General features: G+C 39.1%; 1 protein-coding gene across 2 annotated transcripts in view; it reads right to left on the reverse strand.

Annotated features, from left to right (window-relative positions):
• Nucleotides 1–3,714: 3,714 nt before the first annotated feature.
• Nucleotides 3,715–22,555, reverse strand: part of LOC122087636 (DNA polymerase I) — a 154,820-nt gene continuing 135,979 nt past the window's right edge. For both annotated transcript variants that reach the window (XM_042656835.1, XM_042656834.1), the window contains 3 exons: nt 13,835–13,879; nt 5,053–5,127; nt 3,715–4,068 (listed from right to left, as the gene is read on the reverse strand). In XM_042656835.1, the coding sequence (XP_042512769.1) occupies nt 3,958–4,068; nt 5,053–5,127; nt 13,835–13,879 (231 nt within the window). In that variant the 3' untranslated portion in view covers nt 3,715–3,957. The remainder of the gene's footprint in view (nt 4,069–5,052; nt 5,128–13,834; nt 13,880–22,555) is intronic.

A 22,555-nucleotide genomic window follows, 5' to 3' on the forward strand; every position in this document is an offset into this window, starting at 1 on the left:
GTTGTATGCTGTATATTGAGGTGTATCTTCTGCTGTTATTCGTTGTGAATGGTTTTTCAACTGAATCATAGTAAGAGTGGTTAATGTAATAAGATTCTATGGCCACACCAATTTAAAAGACATCCTTATAATTAATGTAGCCTAAGTGGGAGATTGTTGGATTTATGGGCTAAATTAATTATTCGGGTTGATTAAATGGGTGAGAGTCAAATTGCATGAACTGGTTCGGTCCACTCTCAAGCTTAGGGATATGCTGGCTCAACCCATTGTAGTTTAGGGTTTTGAGTGCAGGACAATATTATAAATACTAGGTTTTGGGTCCCTACAGCCATTATTCACTCTTCCCCACTTTACCACTAAAGTGAGAGAACCAAGGAGGTTTAAGGGGCTGTAGAAGATCCATAGCCAAGCCAAGAGAGCGAAAGTGGGAGTGACCAACATCAATCATCTTCAGCATACTAGGTGAAAGGTACAAATCGATCCTTCATAATTTTATTAGATTCGTGTTCTTGTTTTTCCTGTGTGATTTCCTCAATAGGGTTTCAAACTCAAACCCATAGGGAGTTCTAACAAGCAAAACTGGTAATTCCATTTATGGGCTTAGGAATCTTGTTGGCACCCTCACTTCTGACCTGGAGGAATTAAATCAACTTTTGTCTCACACATTTCAAAAATCAATTCAAGCCTCCATCCCTTACCCCCATTATGCCCATTCTTGAGGATATACCATCTACCAAGGTAAATCCTGCCCTCAAGAGGGCACCCTCGTCTATTCCATCTAAGGGGGAAATTCTAACTGCTATCAAAGCTAATAGAGCTAAGAAAGCTCCTGGCCTGATGGCTTTAGCGATGGACTTTTTCTGGCTGCCTGGGATATTGTAAAAGATGATCTCATTAAAGTGATCTGTAGCTTCTTTTTCAATCCATACATGATTGGTTGTGTCAGCTAGACTTTTATCTATCTTGTTCCTAGGCTTGAGGGTGCAAATTCAGTTTTATTTTTTTGTCCAACCTCTCTTGTGAATATTTTGTACAAGTTCATTGCAAACATTATTGCAAAGAGATTAAACTTATTTATGGATGACCTTGTTAGCCATAATCATGAAGCTTTTATCCCTGGGAGGAATTGCAGACAATATCCTTTATGTCATGAGATTGTCAAGGGGTTTTATAGGAAGAACCATCCTCTTTCTATCCTTCTTAAGTTTGACATTCATTAGGCCTTTGACTCTATTAGATGAGACTAGATTGTTTAGATTACTTCTATAATGGATTTCCCTTCAAATTTTATCAATTGATCCATTGTTGCATCTCTTCTCTTCGTTTCTCCATGCTTTTTAATGGTGCTCCACCGAGTTTCCTTGCCTTGAAGTTAGGGATTCGTCAAGGTTGTCCTATCTCCCCTCTCCTTTTCTTTATTGCCAGGGAAGGTTTCTACAAAATCGTATCAATCAAAATTGAAGAGAACTCATCCATCCAATCCCCAAGTGTAAGGCCTTAAAAATTACCCATCTATCCTTTGCTAATGATCTTATGATCTTTACGAAAGCCAACTTGCATGAGTGTTGCAATATTGGATGCCCTACGTTATTTCTCTACAATGTCGACTCTCTCCAAAAATCCCCATAAATCTCTTTCTTTCTTTCTTTCCTTCTTCTTTTTTTTTTCTTTTTCCTTTTTTGGGGGGGGGGGTGTGTGTGTAGGGTGGAGGGGGGAGTCTCTGAGGTCACCTTCATGTGACTTACTTGGGTCTACTATTGATTCCCGCAAAGCTTGTTTCCTAGCATTGCTTTCCTATTCTTGATATGCTTCGTAAGAGACTTCAATGATGGAAGAGTAAATTACTCTACTAGTCTGGAGTTTTTTGTCAGCCAACCTCGATTATCACTAAGATTGAATCTCTTATGTTCTTTTTTCTTTGGAAGGGTAGTAATAACTCCAATTTCTTATACCCTATAAGCTGGGCAAATATTTGTCTTCCAAAACAAGAAGGGCTTAGGTCTTCTTATGGTCAAGGAGACTAACAATGTTGAGATTGTTAAACTTATTTGGAAGATTTCTTCAAGGAAAAAAAAAAAAAAACTGGGTTGACTGAGTTTATTTCAGACACCTCAAATCTAATTCTATCTACACTGCCTCTACCCCAAAGGATATATCTTGGGCTTGGAAAAAGATTTTTATATACAGACACATCGTTTCAAACTCTATTCAATCCTCTATTCGGGATGGTTCTAGCACCTTACTTTGGCTTGATAATTGATACCCTGATGGTATGCTAATATTAAAATATGATGATAGAATCAGATACGATGTGGGATCTAACAGGATGGCTAAGGTTTCTACCATCCTAAAAGACGGCCTTTGGCTTCTCTCATAGAGGTTTGAGGGAAGTTGCAGAGGGTCAGTTTGAGATCTAGAGGTAGCGGGGATATTGTCCAGTGGACTGCTAAATCTTCTAAAATGTTTGCCTCTTCTCCAACTTGGGATTTGGTGAGATCAAGAGGCATGTTTATGCCCTAGTTTAGGTTAGTTTAGTTTAGTTCTTCCATCCTTCAACATTGTTTTACTGTTTAGAGAGCTTTCTCAAATTCTCTTCCTACCAAAGAGTTTCTTTCCCAAAGAAATCTTTCAAACTCTAATTGTTGTCTTTATTGGAATTCCACTAGAAGTTTTTCATTTGTTCTTTCCTTGCCCTTTTTCCAATGTGTTTAGAAAAGTTTCCTTTGAAAATACTGACAAAATTTGAGAGTTATCCTTCCTTCTAACAGAGAATGGAGATGGGTTCACAAAAATGTCAATGACAAGTCCTGTGAATTGCTAGGTAAGTACCCTATTGGGATTCATCACATCTGAATGGAAAGGAACAAACGGAGATGGACAATGTCATCGCACACTATTGAGCAAATCAAGGACCCTCACATTTGATATTTAAAATAAAATCCTTCACAACTATGTAATTTTCCATGATTCAAATACGAATAAGCATCTTGCTCTTGCTTGGGATCTTCCTCTCATTGCTCCTCTCCTATTTTTGATGTATCATCTTCGCTTTGTTTCTCCCTCCTTCATGTTTTGTTGTATCCCTCTCTCTTTTGGTGATTGTTTTATCCCCTGGATTTTATTGTATCCCTTTATTTATTTTTTAGATGTTTAGATTTCCTGAGTTAGGGCTTCCCCTTGGCTAGTCAATTTGGATTGTTGTCCATCTTTTTTCCTCTTCATTAAAATTTTTATTCATCAAAAAATGTTCAAAAAGCTCAAATGTTTCATACATTCATTAATAATATATATATTATGGGAAATTGAACCATAAAAGGCGGCATTGCCTTGTGCCAAGACACATGGAAAGAAAAAGTGATTGCCCCACCCACCATGAAAGGTGAAAATCCTGCTCCTGTTGATGCTTTCTCATGTGCTCCTACTAGTCCCTATGCTGTTACAGAAACCACACTGCCTTTTACAGAACCTTCTCCGCTGTATCATTTACATGTGAAGCAAAGGTGAAGGTGGAAAAAATTTAATACAACGAGCTGAGGTCCACACCAACTGCACTGGCTATCATTTTAAAGAGATTTCCTCCTATCGTGTACACCATGCACAGTAGCCTCAAAAATCCCACTTAAATGTATCCTTCCTGCCCCATTTTTTTCATACTTTTATCGAACGAGAGAGCATTCATTAATGTCATTCTGTATGCCTAAAATGCCCTTTAGCTGTTTTTCAACCATTTTGAATTGGGACTTATCATTTGTTGAGTTGGATCGTGTTCTGAACATTGATGATTGATCCCTGGTCCATGGGATACCAGATTGATGACCACTACAAAAACGATATGGACAATGTTTATTATTTTCAAAATACAGTCAAATCTTGGTATCCCTACATCCATATCCTAATCAATAAGCACTTGAGCATCCAAATGCAGCCCTACTTCATTATCTGTGAACATGGCATCAGTTAGAGCTTTCCCCACAAAGAAAATGCTCTTCTAATGACATGATCCCCAGAAAATCCTTCCGCATAAGCACTGATGGCCGTTAAGAGGCTGGTGAATTTCTCTCCATTGTCCTGCAAACACTCCAAATCAGGTCAATTGTCAGAAGAGTTACATGAATGAATATAAAGAAAATGGAGGTGCTTATGCAATCTGTAGAAGAGTTTTTCAAGTTCTCTCTCTCTCTCTCTCTCTCTCTCTAGACTCTTCCAAACAATTAGATAAGTTACTAAACCATACCCTCATGGAGAAAAACCACAAAATTTACCTATAAAGCACATATAACTACCCAATGTGAAACCAATTCATCCGATTTTATTTTTATTTATTTTTTAGAACTCAATACGAGAATGGCTTCATAGACCATAATGCATAAATCTTATAAATTTTATCACCAAAAAAAAAAAAAACCTTATATTTTATTGATGAGATCACCCAACACCCTGTGGAGAATGCACTATCCATCGGCCTTTTCTTCTGCCACATGGCGGTGTCACATTGTCCAATCATCCTCTACTTGTGGAAAGTTTCAGTCAATTTTGAAGAAAGTTGGAAAACTCAAGAATTCTTAGAACAGTTTGGTGAATGAGAATAGTAGGGGAAAAATTAAATACATGATGGGCCACATAGTTGAGATGAAGCAAAATAATCGACGCATGGAAAATACAGGGAGTAAGCAACCTATACAATGGTCAAAAAGGCCAAAATACCTATCCACATGGCAGAAGACGATTCTCTCCCAGGGACAAGGAAAATAATATTTTTCCTACCCATCCAAAGAGTCAACAAACAGTTGGATGAGCCAGGATCTAGCAACAGTGTCAATATATATATATATATATATTCCGTGATGAGAAAATTAGAATAACATCAACATTACACTTGGGAAAACATCATCGTTCTCATATCAGTTTTCCCCTATTGGTAGGATAAGAAAGTGACCATACGGATGCTACTTGCTTGGAGAATCCACTAACAACTGAGAAATAGGATGCTTTTTGATTAAGACTTAAAACAATCAGGTTTTCTGAAGATAAAGGTGTTCATGTCTAACCAACCTCCGGTTTCTTGAATGTAAGATCTCTTGTTGTGAATGGGACCAGGTAGAATGGAAGATCTGAGCGTAAGATTGCCTATCAAAAATATAAGTTAGGCAGAGCAATTAAATGTCAACAAATTCAAGACTTTCAGAACATTTCTACACAAGCTGCATGGTAACAAATATGAAAGATGAGAGTTACTATTCTGAAAATTCAGAAAAGAACGTAAACAAAATATTTGCAACACATCAATACAATTATAAGAGGACTCTCTTTCATGGCCTTATATTACTCTACTAGGAGAGTTACAGAAATGCCTGAGGAAAAGAATAATATACCTTATATTCCCTAAATATAACATGACATCTAATGCATATCTACAATGTTGAAAATTTACTTACAGCATCTTTGGTTTGACGATTGAAAATACAAGGGTAAAAAAATTCCAATAAATTATGGGGCAGCTATGAATCTTTCCAATGGAGTTCAATCTACTCTTTATCAATGTCAATATTAGCAGGTATAAAATAGTTAATAATTTGAACAGAACAAAAATGGATTAATTCATCATAATCTAGCTTCCAAATCCTGAAAATCCAAAAGATTCACTTCAAAGATTTGAATAATAAATAATAGTAAGATAATCATCATGGCTTTAAGTATCGGTACCGGATTGGGCATACTGAGATCTATATCAGGATCACCCAACAACGATATTTGTACAGAGACATGGTCGTATCAGCATTGGATCAGTTAAACCGAGAGGATCAGGTTCCAACTGACTCCAGAATGAAATTTAAGAAAAAACAAAGGCAGATTCTACACATCATGGTTCTTGATTTTGAGATCTAGACTTCGGGAGTTTGGAAACTAGAGGAAAGGAGTTGCTTTGCTAGTTGTACAAGTTGTTTTCATTGTATCAACATTTAATATTCACATAGATTGTTTGGGTTTCAGAAAATGCAGGGAAGTGTATTCTAATAGAAAACACATGCAAATGCAAGCTTTCTGATTAAAAATTGATCATAGAACATGTTACTGATCAGAAAATCATAATCTCAAGACTCAAATCTAAACTCCAAGTTAATTTGCAGTTTTTCTGAAGAAGCAACAAAGGTAATTCAAGAAGGAGAAGATCGAATTGTTTCTTTCTCTCTCTTGGGTACTGAAAAAAGAATCATTTGAGTCTAAATGCTTGAAGAAGAAATTCGGGAGAAAAACGAAGTTTGATCCCGGTTAAACCTTAAAAGAGAGCGAGTGGGACAAGAAGAGCCAGGCATCAACATTGGCTTTGGAAAAGATCAGAGGAGAAAGAAAGGTAAAGAAAAGGTCATACCCAGTGCACAAGGCTCTCGCTACAGCGAGGTCTGGGAGGGGCATTGTGTACGCAGCTTTACCCCCTGCTTCGTAGGAGAGGCTGTTTCCTAGTTTTGAACCTATGACCAACATGTTGCATAGTGCAACTTAACAGTTCCGCCACAGGCCCGCAAGGAGAAAGGATCCAGGGCAATTATATTATGGGCAGGTCAATCCACCAGAGATTAAGAAACAGAATTAACTCAAAAAGTGTCCTGATTTATGTGTTCTCTTTCCACATTATCTTTTCTTGCACATTTCAGATTTCTTGGGATTTATTTTTAGAATTTTCCAAACATTTTTAAAATGATACAAGGTTTTGTGTGATTGTCTACCAGATTGCCTAAACATTTTACGGTTATCCGAATATATATAAATTTTGTTGTTGGTGTCATTAGTCAGTTTAAGGAAGCAACTAAAAAGGTTTACTAGGAGGTTGCCTTCCAAATTCTACGACATCTTAAGGTGTTCTTGGTGAGGGTCTCATTTATAGACCTAATGGTTATGCTTATTTGGTTAGATATTCAGATACAGACCAGACTGGTGCTTATGGTGATAGGAGATCTACCATAGGCTATTGCACATTTGTTGGTGGCAACCTTGTCAAGTATAGAGCTACTGTGGCAAGGTCTAGTGCTGAGTCCATGTATAAAGCTATGGCTCACACTGCAATTGAGTTAATGCGGTTAAGATTGCTTCTCTAGGAGTTTGGGTTTCCACTTACCAAACTCATTGATATCTTTGTGATAATCAAGTTGCCATCTACATAGAAAGTAGTCTTTTGTTTAATGAGAGGGCTGAGCGCATTGAAGTCGATTGTCATTTTCTAAGGGATGTAGTGATAAGAAAAATAATTTTCACTCCATTTATTACTTCTGCAGATTAGTTGGTTGACATGTTCACCAAGCCTTTGTTTTGTCACGGAATTCGGAAGGTTGCTCCACGTAACGCATAGGAGAATTATATGCTCTAGCTTGAGGGGGAGTGTAAAAGTTATATGCTGTTATTTTTTACTACGTAGGGTAGTTTAGCTATTATTGATTTTCTCTTATGGTTTTTTATAGGCATGATGTCGGTAGGGATATACTTGTCATGTAATTTATTTTTTTATAAAATCTACAACTCTCAGTTAGTTCACATTGAATAACTGTGAGCCTCTTCTCTTCTTACGGTTGTCTTTTTCTCTTCTTTTCTTCTTTCTTCTTCCCTTTCTCTTGTCTCGTGTGTGCAGGGGATTGGTTTCAATTCTTGATTTCGTGACAAGACCAATAAGAGGATGAATGCCATAGACAGAATTGGACGCCTAACTAGTCTGCCATCATAGAAGATGACCTAATCTGACCGAAATGTCATTAATGGATTTACATGGCATGCAAATTCCATTTATGCCCCAATGTCATGACCTTTTCTTAAAACATTGGGGCTTATCCACTACAACAGCAACAACAAAGCCTTATCCCAACTAAATTGGTTAGCTACATGGATTTGCGATGGACAAGTTAGCAAAATAAAAGTGAAGGAAAGAAAGGGGGAAAGAAAGGGAAAGGAAACAAAGCCACAACTCTAGGACATCCCACCTAAAAGCAATCAGCAACATGGATCTTTGCCCTTCAAATAGCTCATTAGATTTTGTACAAGGATCTAGACCAAGCTTCTGCATATCCTTCCTAACCAAGTCTTCTTAGGCCTGCCCCTAGATCTTCTAGCCCCCTCCATCTGGATTCAGTCACTCCTCCTAACAGGAGCATTCAAAGGTATACGCTGAACATGTCCAAACCACCTTAGGTGACATTCTCTGAGCTTGTTCTGAATTGGAGCAACTCCCAAATCGGCTCTAACCCGTTCATTCTTCACCCTATCCCTCCTAGTTTTGCCGCTCATCCATCACAACATCCTCATCTCTGCTACACTCAACTTATCTATGTTACGCTTATTGAAAGCCCAACATTCCGCCCTATAAATCATTGTTGGTCTTATGACCGTCTTATAGAATTTTCCTTTTAGCTTTAGGGGTATACGTCGATTACACAACACTCTAGATGCACTCCTCCACTTCGTCTATCCTACTTTAATTCTATGAGACACATCATCATCTATCTCACCCTCTTTGTTTATGAATGACCCTAAATATCTGAAATGATTGCTTTGAGGGATCTCTCTCTCTCTTCAAGTTTCACCACATCGTTATCTGTTCTTGAGTGACTAAAGTTATATACCATATACTCCATCTTCGTTCTAGTTATCTTAAGACCCCTAGATTCCAAGGTAGATCTCCATTACTCTAACCTTTCGTTGATATCTACCACTAGCACAATATTATCGACAAAGAGCATACACCATTGAACCTCCCCTTGAATCTTCTTGGTTAAATCATCTATAATAAGCATAAACACATAAGGACTTAAAGTAGATCCCTGATGTAACCCAATAGTGATTGGGAACTCCTTGCCTTAACCTCCCACGATTCTTACACTTGTCATCACTTCCCTCGTACATGTATTTGATAATACCTATATATTAACACCCCTTTCTTCTCTAATACATGCCAGATGAGCTCTCTAGGGACTATGTCATAGGCTTTTTCTATGTTAATAAAGACCAAATGGAGATCCTTCTTGCATGTTCACGACCTTTCCATAAGCCTCTTATGAAGGTAAATCTGTAACACCCTAGTTTGATTTTACCCCTACTGATGAACAGGCAAGAAGACAGAGCACAGGAAGCCAGTACTAGTATGGTTGTCAGTTGTGGAGTTCCAAGAAGGCAGAAGTAACCCTACCTGTTCCTGTTCTGCTTGCCAGCATCATTGGAGAACTTACCAGGAATTTTGGGCAAACAGGTTTCTTTTAGTTTATAAGAAACCAGGCGTAGAAGGGTAGAATGACAGGCTAAGGGGGGGACCAAATTTGCTGCAACCGGTGGGTACCAACCGGCCAGCCGGTTGCAATGGCAGAATGCAGATTTTCTGAGTTTTTGCACTGTGGGGCCCACACCTTTGGTGTGCAATTCCCCAGCATACCCCTATGGAGATAGACCTATTTGAAGTACAAAATGCACACTTTATATTGATAAATAAAAAGGTGAAATTAAATTTATAAATTAATTATATAATGGGTCAATTAGATGTTATATATGGAAAATTAATAGGGGCCAGCCAAACAGACTTGAGAACTACCCTAAATCGTTGGCTGTAGCAGTAAGGAGAATAAGAAAGAAAAGAGAAGAAGAAAAAAAAAAGAGAAGGAAGAAGAGGAAGGAAAAGAAGGAATTGACTCACCTCAGGTTGCTACTGGACCAGCTCTGTACCCAGGTAAGTGAATTCACAACTGTAGTAGGGTTAATTAGGTAACTGCACATAGATTCAGTAGCTAGGGTTAAGGTTGGTGCCAATTGAAGGCAGCTAGGGTATCCTTGTGCATTGTATGGCTGCCCAGTAGAAAAACCCCCAACCCAGGAGAGGTTTCCCTATGAACCCTGGAACCTAGGGTTTCATTAGTTCATGGAAAATTTAAGGAATCAGAGATGAATTGAGGTTGTTATGTGAAGTTCTATTAAAATTCTTAATGTAAGAATGTATTTCAAAGTTTAATTCTTATGAATTTTTCCCCAGATTCCTATTGTGAGCCCTTTTAGAGTTGGAATATCCTTTCTATAGTCATAGGCAGCTAAAGTCTGGAAAAATTGGGGATAAGGATAATCAATTCTGTAGGATTACCTCAACTTCTATTAAAAACATTGAAATCCTGCAGAATTGGAGTTAGCCACCCCAAATAGCAGCAATTGGACCCGAGGAATGGGTCAGTTTGGAGTTTAATTCATTCCCTACAGATCTTCCTATGTAACAGAATTAAGTACTGAAGATTAAAACCAAATTGGAGCATATCTGAACACAGAACAGGGATGGCAGAATCGAATTCTGCAGAAAATAAAGGAACCAGAAGGTCCCGACCGCCTAGCCAGTTACTGCCCAGTCAACCTGTTGGTTGGGGTTCCAGAGGCCACAACTGTTGCTAAAGGTGGTCAGTGGGCTCTAAACTTGTGTTGGGAGCTGTATACACAAGATTCCAATGAAAATGGATACAATAGGAAGTGGTGGGCAGTGTCCGGGATTCTGTAATCCTGGGTGGACTGCTGGTATGACCCCGGGACACCCTACCTAAGTGTGGGACCCACTAGTGGTTTCCTTTCATGTGACCCAGTAGTGAAGGAAACTGGAAACCCAGACTGTGTAGTGAAGAACAGTCATATGCCCAATTGAATTTAGGAATTGGGATGATGTACTTAGACAAGTTGGGGTAGGATTGTAGGATTTTATCCTGAAAATAATTATTTAATTATCTGTGAAATAGGAAATATAAGTTGCGCTAAGGAAATATATTTGATTCGGGAACCCGGATTTCAAGAATTTGGACACCAAGGTGAGTGGGTACCTTAACTTGTTTATGGAGTGTTTTAATTATTTTATTTTGCTTGTATATCATGCATATTGTTGTGCGCACACTTCGATTATTATTTTGTGATATTGTACTGTTAACTCTAGCAACTGGAAGAAGGTAAGACAGGACATTTGTAAGTGCCCAGCATTTTTGGTTGTGTTATGATTGATGGTTGGATTTACATCATGTAGAATTATGGGTTAGGATTATCACCACCCAAGTGCTACAACCCCTTGTCAATAGGGGGATAGGTACTGACTAATCCTGACCCGTGGCTGCATGATCAGAAGTACACTTCCGTGATACGAGGCACTGTACCTAGAGACAGATAGCAATGGGGTATGACGTAATGTACACTTGACTGCCCAGGGTTACTAACCTAGGGGTTAGCTGAGGGACCGAGGTTCTTTCCGGAACTAGCTGACTCTTGCCTGCTACGAGCTTGTAATCCTGAGGCCCAACGTACAGGGTAGGGAATACCACCGATGTTGCGTAGCACTATACCACTGATCTCAAATATAGTAATGGATTAGGAAATAGTGTAATGTTAAATAAACTCATGTGCATCATATAAGGTGTGGAGCATGCATTGCATCATTTGTATTGTGTTTGCTTGCTTGCCTCCACCCCCTCACTGAGCATGACGTGCTCACCCCTCTCTTTATTACTCATTCTAGATGACGAGACCGGTGTTTTGCCGTCTGCCAGCTTTGATCGTGAGACAATGGCCATAGACCTTCTAGTCAGTATTCCAGAGTATGACACCGACCACAGACCCGACTGTGGACATGACAACTGTGCCTACGGAGGCCAGTTCTTCTGAGGAATAGGATAGACTATTCCTATGCCTTTTTGTATTTATATTTCCGCTGATGCAAACTCTGATGTATATATTCTACTTCTGGGATATTGTACACTATATAAATATTCTTTTTGTAAGGTATATGACTTTCATCTAGATAACTCTAAATATAACATATCACTTAGTGACATAGGAAATTATGTAATATATCTCACTAATGGACCGTATATATTTATATGAACTATGATCTTTAGTTGTGTTGTGGTGTTATGATCTACCCTAGTCTAGATCCTGGAGAAACAGGCTGACTGGATACGGTGAGGTGTCCAGTGCCGCATACCTTGGCCTATTAGAAGCAGGGTGTGACAAGATCAACTTCGTTGTGGATCTCCTAGGCATAAAACCGAATTGGTTCCATGAGATATTGGTTTCTCTTCTTAGGTGAACTTCGATAACCTTCTCCCATAATTTTTTAGTATGACTCATGAGTTTTATGCCTCTATAGTTATTGTAACTCTGAATATCGCATTTATTTGTGTAGATTGGTACAACAATACTTGTTCATTCATCAAGCATCTTTTTCGTTCCAAAAATATTTTTAGAGGGAAACCGTACATAGTCCCAAATTCTTTCACACTTCAACTGAGACTTCATCCGGGCCTGGTGTCTTGCTCGCTTTCATCTATCTTAAGGCTTCTTTAACCTTGGACACTCCTATCTTCCGTACATATCTATGAAGCGTGTTGTCATGTTGGATACTCAACCCATTTGAGCTATTCCCATTAAGTAATTCAAAAAAATACTCACTCCATCTCTTGTTAATATCTTCATCCTTAATAAGCACTCTACTGTCGTCACTTTTAATACATCGAACATGATCGAGATCTCTACTCTTTCTTTCCATAAATTTGGCTACTTGTAGATAGCATTTTCCCCTTAGTATCCAAATTGTTGTACAAGTCATCACATTTCTTTGCTTGAGCTTTCCTCACAATCTTCCTAGCCACATTTTTGTCAGCCTTATATCTCTCTTTATCTTCCACCACCCCAAACCTTTGCCAAATATTAAAACTATCCTTCTTAGTCTTGATGGCTGCCTGTACTTCTTCATCCCACCACCAAGTCTCTTTAGGGGCCTGCTGAGTACCCTTAACCATCCCTAGTACCTCTTTAGCAACTTTCTTAATGCAATCTGTCATATCTGTCGTCATCGTGTTGGTGTCTCCTTCAAACTCCCACTTCTCATGTTTCACCACTTTATCTGTAAAAGGCCCAGCTAGATCACCTTTCAATCTCCACTACCTTACCATTGGGAAAACAGCTTTAGTAGACTTGCATTTCAGCAAACTGAGGCACATATCCAAGATAAGTAGACTATGTTGCATTATTAAGCTCTCTCCAGGTATAACCTTACAAACCTTACAATCCTTACATTGCACTCTGTCAGACCTTCTAGTAAGGAAGAAGGCAATTTGGCTGGCGTGATGTCCAATCTTGTAGGTGACTAGGTGCTCATCTCTCTTGGCGAAGAATGTGTTAGCAATGGAAAGGTCATACGCAGTAGAAAAGTCTAAAATAAAGATCCGCTCCTCATTCCTCTTTCCAACTTTGTAACCTCCATGAACCTCTCCATAACCTCTCTTATGACATTATTTTTTGGCTTTTTCTTTGGCCAATCATGTTTTAGTCATTGTGGATATTTAAGGCAAGTGAAAATAAATTAAAACACTTCTACAACCTACCTAGGTGACATCCAGCTTTTCCCAATTTTTTTTATTATTAACCATGAGTAGTTCAATTGTGCACTAAAATTTTTATAGCTAACAATCAATCGTGCAAGACAACAAGGATTCTATAAATTATTAGACGTTGGTGTGCTCCTCACTTCACATGGTAATTCCTAGTAATATAACAATGTAATAATATGTATTTGCACTTTTATTTATTGTTAATTGATTGTAATTCATATTGGCATAGTAGCTTGATTTGTGCATCTTTTTATTATTAAACATCGTCAGTATTTCTTTGCATTTGCACTACTTGCTTGATGGAACCCTGACCCAGTTATATAACTGTTTTGCACCTAGCACGCAAACAACAAACAAAAATCTCAGAAATAGATCAGCCCTTCTCAGAAATCACTGTTCCAAAAGAATATAGCCGCATGTGACTGGAAAAAATAGAGTTCTAAAGGCAACAAAATTACCAGGTTCTTGCTTAAGATGGCCTGTTCTGCATTTAACATCAAGGCCTGAAAAGGAAAGAGAAATAAGCAAGAGTGAACAAAATAAAGAAGAAAAGTACCAGTCAACCATAGCATGCTTATGTTTCTCAAGAACCAATTAGCTTTTGCATACCTTTTTAGCAATTCTTAAGAAACTATATGGGATATGACAAAGAAGAAGGAGATATTTGCACATACCCATATTGGCAACCATATTGGACAGCGAACTTCTAAAATAAATAAGCACTGTAATAGGTTCACTATATTTCCCTGCCCACTAAGTAATTTGATTATATAGATCAATAGTATCAAGGCATCAGGATCAAACATGGAAGGAATGAACATCTTTCCTTACTGAAAAGTCAGAAAGGAGTGGAAAAATCAAAATGAAGTAACGTAATCATAGTTCAAAATTTTGGCTGCATACATTATGGCCCTCCCCAGACACCACCACTGGTGGGAACCTTGTGCACTGGGTACGTCCTTTTTTATAGTTGGAAATTTTGGCGAAAATACTGAATTTTCGACTGTTTATCTCAGTTTTGATCCTGGCAGAAATGAAACCACCAGCTAGATCCTGAAAGAAATTTTGGCAAAATGACCAGAATTGTTATTGATTGTTGTCTGTTATAGGACTAAATTATGTGTGGAATATGCTATATAAGGGGAAAAAATACAGTAGGCTACAATATACACCAGCAACCTAGGGTCTGAATCCAAACTACTACTTCAGGGGTTCCTTTTTCCAATCTAATGATTCAAACATGTGTAAACATGCCTTTTTTTTTTTTTTTTTGGATGAATAAATAAATTTATTACCAATAGGGGGAAGAATATACAAGGGCAAAGAAAAGAGAAAAGAAGGGGGGGGGGGCAAAAGGGACCGGCCCTAACAAAACAGATCCACTCTTAAGAAGAGGGACCAGAGGGGAGGGATACATCAAAAAGGGGGAGGGGGGAGATAAAGGTGATGGGAAGTGTGATACCCTGGTCTAACCTCACTTGGTTTTTACTGTTCAGGGAATGAGCTGGAGGTGAGAAACACCTCCGATGGATGGTTGGCTGTGATGGAATGCATGGAAGCTAATGATTATCGTAATTGCCAGTGCATCCCCTGTCAGCAACACAGGAAAGCATTCCAAGATCAATGGGAAGAAAGGTAAAGACCCTAGCAAGTTGGTCTGTGGAGGTTCAGCAGTGGGAATGGACCAGCAGTACTGAGCTGGACAGCAGCCCACCGGCGGGTCCAGCTGGCTGGCCGGTGGTGCTGTCCTGGGCAGAATTCGACCCTTGTCATCTGTGGGGCCCACAGCTTTACAACTCAGCCTTCCACTGTTACCCAATGTATTGGGATCCTAATGCTGGTTGTATACCAATTTTCAGATCAGCAATTGGTGGGGTCCACCATATGATATCAAGGATTAATGTGAAACTGAATTTTATTGTGTTCAGCCAAACAGACCCTAAGGTCCATTTGGCAGAACTATATAAATTATGCTTTAGTCACTGTTCACTACATTGTGAACTAAATTTTCTGCTGGAGCAGCAAGGAGAAGAAGGAAAGAAGAAGAAAAGAAGAGAAGGAAAAGAGGGAAGCAATTGAGATCATTGCTGAATTGCTGCACCTTCTTGTGCCAAGGTGAGTGCTTCTACCCTTCCTAATTCTGTAAATTTTTTTGTAAATGGGTAGTAGCATGTTAGGATGAGTTGCATGTGTAAATTGGTAGGTGTAATTGAGTTCCTAAGCTGGGATTTAGCTCCCTGTAGCTGAATTCCTGGTTTCGGAGTGGGTTCAGGGACCCAATTTGACTCTGACCCATCTTTGGGAACCCTAGACCTTGGGGTTTCTACCATGCAAGCTTAGTGCTGGGTAATTGGGGTTGTGAATGTGATATGCATGCAAGGAATTTCAAAATTTGGGTGCACGTATATACTGTATTTTTTGGGAAATTGAGAGAGAATGTTATAATTTCTTCCCTGCAGCATGTAAATTTCCCCAATTGAGCTCAATTGGAGTTGAAGCAAGGTGAGACCATGATCCTTACAACCTAGCAGCTACACATGAGTGGATATTTGAATGGGAAAACCCCAATTGAGTGAAGCGTATATGTGGGTTATTAATATTAGAGCTAAATGGAGTTAATTATTCCATATGGTATATGATCCCAACATGATTCTCCTCTGTGAGCTTAATTGAGGTTGTATTGTAACTCATAATGACTTCCTAAAGCTAAATTCAGCCTCAGTAGGTGGGAATTGTGTAAGAAATGCTCAATCCTCAATCCAGTAACTCCAAGTTGCCTAAATTCCAGAAAATATTGAGAATTGGTTGGGCTGAGGTTTAGCTCTTTGAATTGGAATGTTGGGTGAACTGTATTTTAATTCTAGAGGCCTAATGGGCAATGGCCCTCGGCCTTGTGCAAGGTTCTTAAGTGTTCAGATGGCAGAATGGCAAGATAGGAAAATTATACAGACATGCACCGGCAGGTGCCAGCGGCCGGCCGGTGGCCCTGCTTCCCACCTGCTGATGGAGCATCTACAACCTCATATTGCTTCTGTATTTGCTGTTGGTTCCCTGCCTTCTCGTGGGACATGTTATAATCATCCTAAATGTCTTTGGCCCTATGAGAGTGAGGTATCTTGAGAGTGTATTGAGGTTTAGAAATAGTCTAGATCATGGTTATCAGCATATGGTTCGGGTTCAGCAATGAGCCTGTGTATATATAGGGCTGGCTATTATATTTATTGACATCATAATGTCTGTTATTGTTAGGAACTTAAATCACCGGTGATGATACGGAGATTGATTCTGCGAATTTATTGTACTCGTGATTCGGGTTATAAGTTGAGTGGGTGTTTCCTTTAATTTACGGAGTGTTTATGCATTCTTTTTATATTTTGCATGAAGTATATGTGTTGAATGCTTGATATATACTGTCTTATTGTTGTATCCTTGTGAATGTGATATGATGTGGACTGTTGTACGCCATGTGGACTGTGGAAGTGAGAAAGGCAAGGCAGGACACGGGTGGGCCGAAGGGTGAGTTCTGGCACCGTGTGCCCAAAGTAGTATGTGATCTTTATGTATGCTGGATGGTGGACGGACAGCATCATATAGAAATGCATATGGGTTAGGTATCATAACCCGGGTGCACAACCCCTTATCAATAGGGGTGATGTACTGATTAATCCCATTCAGTGGTTTCTTGATCAGCAATGCACTTCCGGGGTACGACGAACTGTATCTAGTGGTAGATTGCAGCATGATGCGACGTATTGTATGCGTGACTGCTGGGGTTATTAACTTAGGGGTCAGCCGGGGACCAAGGTGCTTTCTGGGACTGGCTGACTCCTGCTTGCAACTAGCTTGTATCCCTAGGGCCCGACGTACTGGGGAGGGGATACCACCTACGTTGCGTAGCACTAAAACCATACTGATGGACCTAGTAATGGAATAGGGAGTAGTGTAGCCAAATGGACTCATGAGCATCATATTAAGAAGTGGAGCATGCATTGCATCATTTGTTCTGTGTGCTTGCCTGCCTCCACCCCTCACTGAGCTTGTGAAGCTCACCCCCATTCTTTATGTTTTTTTTTAGATAGATAGATTACAGAGTTGCTAGGTACTAGTGTTGATGGTTCGGGAGATGTTCCGGACTTATGGTCAGTTGTTCCAGATGCAGAGGCAGAGCACGGACCTGACTGCGGGTGTGATGATTGTGCCTTTAGAGGCTGGAGTTGCTGAGTTTTCTTTGGCAGTTTATGTTTTCTTATGTATATATTCCGCTGCTATGTAATATGCTCTGATGGATATGTAAGAATTGTGGAGATGGATGTGTACTTTCACTTTTGAGTTGTACATATATGTCAATGCCATCACCAGATTATTAGTGTGATTTTGTTATATATATGATTTTAGTTATCTTGTTTTTTGTGAGAAATCAGCCTACAACTTTGTGATCCTGGTGTGTCAGGTTAACTGTATATGGTAAGGTATCCAATGCCACATACATTTGGCCTAAATGAGGCAAGGTTTGACAGGAATACCCCAGGAGACAACAATGAGCATGTTCCTTGAGGTGTCCCGGACTGCATGAGGGCGAAGAGTTCCAAGTTTGGAGCTAACATAAAAGAAGATGGCCTTCGAAATCTTATTGAAAGAACAGGAGTTGGAAGTCGATCTGTGAAGATTTCGCTCCCTCTAGATATGGTTGATGGCAGCACAGAAGGCAAGCTTCCCAGCGATGTCACAGATGGAAGAGCCAGCAAAGGTCATATCGACCCAAATCCATTTTTGGCTCAAAGGGAGGATAGATCTCCTGACAGGCCAATAGCTACTGAGAACCTTTTTCCAAGCAGAGGCAGAGAAAGGGCAAAATAAAAAGAGATGATTAACATCTTCGACACCATTCCAACAGATACAACAGGAGGGGTAAACTTGAATGTGTCAGTGGATGATGAAGGACTGCGTAGAGAGGAAATTTGAAATAGCCCGACAAGCTGTGAAACTGTGACGAGTGATATGACCTTTGAACTAGATGATATTGCGCCAAAGAGGAAGAGAGCTTTTTGAACGAATTAGATTCCATGTAGAGGCAGAGCTAAACAGACGAGGGAGAGAGGGTCCAAATAATCTTGTCGTCCCTTCCACAATGACTCGGTGGGATAGAGGGAAGGGAGGACCACACCGTGGATCCACAAGGGGGGACGGGAGAGAAGGGGAGACCAGTCTCCATTTGAGATGATGGAGGCAACAAGGGAAGATCTGTTCAAGCCAGAGGAGTAAATGGTTCTAGGGGAGGTAAGAGAGGAGGATGCCAGAGGGGTGGCAAGTGTCAAGCCAGAGAGATGTAGAAGTGCCATTCCCAATGATGTAGGAGATAACACTAAGAGCAATGGTTTTGGTGTTAAGGATTTGGCGCAAGATCCAGGAGGAATCACAAGGGGGAGGGGGACAGTTCCAGATTGAGTCATTCTTGAGGAGAGAGGAACAGACCCAGGAAACTCAAATACTGTTATGCTTGGAAGCAATTTTCCAAATGAGCTTGGGGATTCCTGAAGTATTTACTTCATGGATTCTTCTCAGAGCCAAGCCACCTTCAGATTTAGGGAGACAGACTTAAGCCCAGCTTAAGGGTGAAGGAACTTAGAGGAATCAGTCCTTTCCAAAGGAAGGAGCATAAGATATTTTCAATGGATTTGGAAGTGGAGGAAGGGAGGAGAAATTTGCCGGACCAATAGAGGTATATAGATTGAAGTACAGATCTGATGACGACTAGGCATCTCGCATAGGATAGGAGCTTGCCTTTCTAGAGCTGAAGCCTTTTCCTCATTTGATCAAGCATGGGGGGGCAGTGGTGAGCCATAAGCTAAGACAACATGACGGGAGATCAAGGTATTTAATAGGGAGAGAACCAATGGAAAAGCTCATGAGCTAGAGGCGGCAAGCTTTTAAGGCTTTAGAAACACCCAAGGATTAAAGTATCAATATGGGTCGCCATATCGATCGGCAAAATTAAGATACGTATCATAGGGTATCGCATCGTATCTTATCGGAGATACACTAAGACATGCACAAATGGATATGAAACACTTTTTTTATACACTTTTTTGCATAAAAAACAGTTAAAAAAAGCTATATATAACATGTATTATGCATAAACACTAAAATGAAGTGTATCGTACTGAGAGACAAGTATATTCAATTGAAATTGTTCAAAAAAGTGAGATGTTCTTTAAAAAAATTGAGTTGAGGGCCTTGAGGCGTTGAATCCTTGCTTTAAACTTTGTTGAATCCTTGCTTAGTATTGTTTATGACCAATATATGGAACCCCAGCTATAGTTGTCACGACGCTAAGGTGAACCAAGGCAACCAAGTGTCATTTTTTAATTTTCCTCTTTTTTAACAGTATTTAATATGCTACATATACCTTGTATCATAAAAAATCAACATTAAGCCACATAAAATCATAAAAATCAACATTAAGACATAAATAATCAACGTTTAGAGAAATGTGCTTGTTCGATGATAAGTTTGACTGGCCAAATGATTTTATTTTTACAAGAGACTTGTATTATATATAGTACAAAACCAGCTTTCCAACAAGTCTAAGATTACTCAAATGTGAGTTGTAATGACAAATTTATGTTTCAGTCAAACTTGTTTTAAAGTGCGCGAATACTATTATAATCGTTTGAATGAAAATAATTTTATGGACATCAAAACAAAAGACTATTTTACTGGACTTTTGGTTTTTAGCAATGTTTTACCATGATAAGATTATAAAATTTTCAGAATTGAGAAGACTCTAATATTTGAAAGTTGAAAATTGCCCCTACAACCAAAAGTCTAATATTTGTTCTTGGACTAGGGGATTGACTTTTTATCCTTTTGGAATTTGATTTTTAAACTATTTTTATTGGAATGCTTATTTATGAATAATATCTTAAGTAAAAATAGTTACTTAAATGATATTTGGCATAAATAAGTGCCAAATATAAGGCAACAAGCATTGCAATAAGGTGAAAATATCGGTATGTATCATAACGTATCGTTATGTTTCGGTCGACAAATACCAATACATACCAATACTATATAGGAAAATAAAATCGAGGTGAAATGTACGTTATGGTATGTATCAGTCTGTCGTACGATACATACTGATACAAAAGGATTTTAAAATTTTCCATATAGTGTATCGGTAGTATCGTATCAATAAGGGCCGATAGGCCCGATACTAATACACATTAACGGATATGGTACGAAATGTATTGCTACTTTAAACCTTGGAAACACCTGAAAGAAAGAGGTTAGATTTAAGGAGATTTATGCAAAGGCTTGATAGGCTTTCAAAGTGGTGAAGGGAGGACATGATGGAGGAGACGGTCAGCTTTGGAGAAGATCATGAGATCATCAACAAAAACCAAATGAGTAAGGTTGAGGGATTTACAATTAGGAATCGGGGAAATGAGGTGCTGATTTGTGGAGGATTGGATGGAGCGGGAAAGAACCTCATGGGAAAGAGAAAAGAGGAAGGGGGAAAGAGGACAACCTTGGCCGATACCCACAGAGGAGGTGAAGTATTCAGCACGCCTACCATTAACCAACACCGAGAAGTGGGGGGAGGAGATGGAGGTGTGGATCCAGTGCACAAAGATTGGAGGGAAGGACATCTGGATCAGAACTTTTGAAATTAAGTCCTATCTGATGGAATTAAAATGTTTGTGAATATTAATCTTGAGGAAAGCAGAAGAAGAATGGGAAGATCTATAAAAAAAAAAAAAACCTCTAACAATTTCATGACAAAGAATGATGTTGTCAGCAATGCTTCTGCCAACAATAAAAGCAGACTGGTTTGCACTGACAAGAGAATCAATGATAACCTAAATGCGATTAGCCAAAATATCCGTAGTGAATTTGTAAAGGAGATTATATAGGGAGATAGGTCTAAAATCAGACATGGAAGCAATGTCGTCCTTCTTAGGGATGAGACAAAGGAAGGTATGGTTGACCCCTTTTGATTTGATTGGGATCATAGAAAAAAATACGGATAGCAAGGATGAGGTCAGATCTGATGATGTCCCAATAAGAGAAGAATCTCATACTGAAACCATCAGGGCCAGGGGCCTTGTTTGATTCGTGAGAGAGGACATCAAAAAGGATCTCGTCATCAAACATAATGGCAATAAGGGGGAGAGGAGAAGATCTAGATAAATTTATTGAGCAATCCGGGGGGAGGGGGTGAGCGAGGAGAAGGGGGATGCCAAAGATTAGAGGAGACTACTTCAAATTTGATATCGGAAGGAGAAAGGAGTATGACTCCCTTCGAAGTTAAGAGCTTGCAAATGGAGTTGCCATTTGTTCTTGCATTGACGGAACGGTGAAAGAAAGTAGTATTGAAGTCATCCAACTCAAGCCATTTGATTCTAGATTTTTAGCAGAGGAAGCCATAGTTGTCATGGCGTCGCCAAGGCGGCGATTTGGCGTCCTGGCAGAAAAAGAAGTTCATGGCAGTCCTATGATTTACATGACTCACAAATGGCAGTCACCATTGGCTGATAGGCATTGCCATAGCACCGCCATCGACTCCAGGTCATGCCTAATTCACTAGGCGGTCGATTTTTTGTAAAATGCAGGGTGATTTTGATAGGGCTATGTTGATTTTTGATGATTTGATGTTGCTTAATATTGGTTTTATATGTTATAGGGTGTATATTGTAGGCTTGTAGTATGCTAAATAACTTTAGAAAATAAGGGAAATAAAAAACTAACATACTAAATAACTTTAGAAAATAGGGAAAATAAAAAATGATACATGGGCGATTTGACCGCCATGACAATGCCATAACGGGCGATTCATTGCCAAATCGATTAGCTGCCCCTCCACCACCTTGGATCGATTTGACACCATGACAACTATGGATGAAGCTTTCTTCTTAGGAAAAAAGCATGGAATATTCCAAAGAAAACTGCCTTTCTTCCTCATTAGTTGAATTGAAAATTGAATAAATATAAAAGAATAAAAATAAAATAAAAATCATCTATATAAATAACCAACTCGAATTAGCATCTACGATACACACGTATGACTAAGTTGGCTTAAACGAATAGAAGTTTGCTAAAAAGGTAAGAATCCAAGAACCTTAGCCCTCTCATCAACAGATCCAGAAAAATAAAATAAATTGATTAAAAAAATTCTGATA

The sequence above is a fragment of the Macadamia integrifolia genome, chromosome 8 (assembly GCF_013358625.1).
Source record: "Macadamia integrifolia cultivar HAES 741 chromosome 8, SCU_Mint_v3, whole genome shotgun sequence".
In the NCBI taxonomy this organism is placed as follows: Eukaryota; Viridiplantae; Streptophyta; class Magnoliopsida; order Proteales; family Proteaceae; genus Macadamia; species Macadamia integrifolia.